General features: G+C 44.3%; 1 protein-coding gene across 1 annotated transcript; it reads right to left on the minus strand.

Moving 5' to 3' along the window:
* Positions 1 to 303: 303 nt before the first annotated feature.
* Positions 304 to 1239, minus strand: LOC140897908 (olfactory receptor 51G2-like). Its single transcript, XM_073311211.1, has one exon. It carries the CDS (start codon positions 1237 to 1239, stop codon positions 304 to 306), a length of 936 nt encoding a protein of 311 aa, XP_073167312.1.
* Between the last annotated feature and the right edge of the window lie 1661 nt (positions 1240 to 2900).

The raw sequence follows: 2900 nt of genomic DNA on the forward strand, positions 1-2900 counted from the left end.
GGCCGCATTTATTCAGTCTTCTCCAAATCACAGGCTTTCCTACTCTCTGACCCCATCCTCATCCCTTACTCAGGAACCCGCCACTGCCCTGATTCCTGCAGTCACGGTTGGGCTTCCCACCTGGAGAGGGGGTGGAGCCTTGGGTAAAGGGAAGTAGTAGAGGTAGGGATTCGGGGAGGAGACAGGGAAGAGGGAGAGGCCTCAGGGGAATAGGATCCAGGAAGGAATAAGTGGCTGTTGCCATTCCTTGTGTTTTTCGTCTTCCATATCACCAGCGCTGGAGCCAGGTGATGAACTGATCCATCACTGGATGAAGGCCCTGATTATCCTCGCACGAAGGTGCTTGCTTTTCATGCTGTACACGATTGGATTAATCAGGGGCGGGAACAGCATGTAGACGTAGCCCACGAAAATCTGAAGCAAGTGAGAAGAGCTATTCCCAAACCTGTGTATCACAGCCAGGCTGATCAATGATGTATAGAAGACCAGGACAGCGCAGAGGTGGGAGACGCAGGTGTTCAGTGCCCTGAGGCGCTCTGCGCGGGACGCGATGCTCAGCACTGTTTTGAGGATCATCACATATGAGAGAAAAATAAACATTGAGTCCAACCCCACTGTGAAGACTATTGTGAACAAGCCATAGATACTGTTCACTGTGATGTCTGAACAAGCCATCTTCATGACCTCCTGGTGCAGGCAGTAGGAATGGGAGAGGACATTGGCTTGACAGTATTGGAACTGTTTCAGGAGAAAAGGGAGTGGGAATATTTGGGCCACTGATCTTAGCATAAAAACCAGTCCTATCTTAGCTATTCTCGGTGGAGTTAAGATGGAAGCATATCTCAGCGGGTCACGGATCGCGACAAAGCGGTCAAAGGCCATCAGCAAGAGCACAGAGGATTCAATGAATGAAAGTGAGTGGATGAAGAACAGCTGGGCAAAACAGGCACTGAAGCTGATCTCCCTAGAGTTAAACAAGTATATGCCCAGTATCGTCGGCATGGTGGCTATCAATAAGGCAAGGTCTGTGACGGCCAACATGGAAAGGAAAATGTACATGGGCTCATGGAGGCTTGGATCTGTTTTTATAATGAACAGAATGACTGAATTTCCTACCATTGAAATAACATACATTAAGCAGAAGGGGATAGAGATCCACAGATAGACGTCTTCCCACCCAGGTATCCCAGAGAGAAGGAACACTGCAGAGTCAAAGTTGGTGTCATTGACAGCTGACATAATGTACTGGGCAGGTCCGAGGAGTTTGGAACTTTCATTCCTGAAAGGAAAAAGAACAAGAGATTAGACGATATTTAACGAGACATCTTTCTGCTCTCAGTGCAAGTCTAGAGACTCCAGGAGCTCAAGGAAAATGAGCAAAAACAGTCTTGGATTTACATCACCGATAGGATGATAGGCACTGCCAGACTGGATCAGAGCTATAGTCCATCTAGCCCAGTAACCAGTGGCCAGTTCAAAGTTTCCCCCTGAAACCCACTACTTAGACATATTTTGTGCTGTAAATCAGGAAGGTTTACACCCCTTCCAAGACGTTTTCAAAAATATCCTCACTACTATAATTGTATTATCCAGTCCCTCTTTGAATCCTGCTAAGCTCTTGCCCCCTGGCTACCTGGTGGCTGGGAGTTCCACAGCCTATTTGAGTACTGTGTGATTTTACAATTGAGACATTCCCTTTCTGGCCCTCCACTTCTGAGTTTGGCCCACTGTATCATGACCTGTGGGTAATCACATTGCAAGTGCATGGTGAAAACAGTCATTGTATTTATCTTTCCTCCATTGAAGCTATTTATAAACGTGTTTCATTGCCTCATTAGATAGATAATTATTTTCTCCACTCCTGAGAGTTATAAAATTGACTTCAGTGGTGTCACTCCAGATTTAAATGTGTAAATTCGATCAGAACCAGGCTCTATTAAGTTTCCCTTACCAAATGCTCCTGGTGATACACTCTGACCTCCAAGAATCCCTCCAAGACAAGCTGAAGTGCTTTACCTGCCCAGCATTGACTGAATCCAAAGAGTTCAGTCATTCTACAGGGTTCTCTTCATCCTCACAGGACTCGTATCCTCTCCCCATGGAAGGGTCTGTAGATATTTGGCAATTTACAAGCTAACAGAGACAGTTACTACAGCTGGGCAGGGGAGGAGTTGGTGTGAAAAATGGGTGAATAGTGCAAACAGTATTTTTGAACTAATATCTAGTTGAGTGTGCAAGTTACTACAACCATTCCCATGTAACAGGTGATGAGTGTAAATTATATATATCCACTGTATCACTCCCCTTTGCTGCACCTCAGCTCTTCTCTTTGCTGAAACACAGACCAGCACTTCTGTTCTCTCAAGACTTTTTGGTAAATCTTGCACATGTATTGAAGATTTACTGAATACACGGCCCTGAATGTAAATTTTCAAAACAGCTTTTAGTCAGTTACCAGGAGACAGTATCATACTATCCACTGAAGAAAGAGTTAATAGCACAAACCCATTGTACACAGTATTTTGAGTACTTCTGAAATACTTTCTAAAAGCAAAAGCTATTAAGAAGTAAATAGCTCTGTAAACTGCTCCTTCCTGAAGAGATTCCAACAACTCTGCTGCTGGCTTTTGATATCCAAACAATTCATGAAAGTTTGGTTTGTAATATTTGTATTACAATGAACAGTTCCAGCATAACATTTACACATCTGAATTCTAGTGCACGCATGTGAACCCATTTGTTTGCCTCATCTTTCAGAGGTGATTTCTCAGGCTAGAGTGGGACTCAAAATCTGTCATCTGGATTTCTTCAGAACCTGAAAAGATCCCAGCATCTCAGCCCTCATTCAGTCTCTTGTCAACAAACAAAAGTCTAGTAGCTCCTCTGTCCCTGGGTTAATA

Source organism: Lepidochelys kempii, chromosome 1 (assembly GCF_965140265.1).
Source record: "Lepidochelys kempii isolate rLepKem1 chromosome 1, rLepKem1.hap2, whole genome shotgun sequence".
Classification (NCBI taxonomy): Eukaryota; Metazoa; Chordata; order Testudines; family Cheloniidae; genus Lepidochelys; species Lepidochelys kempii.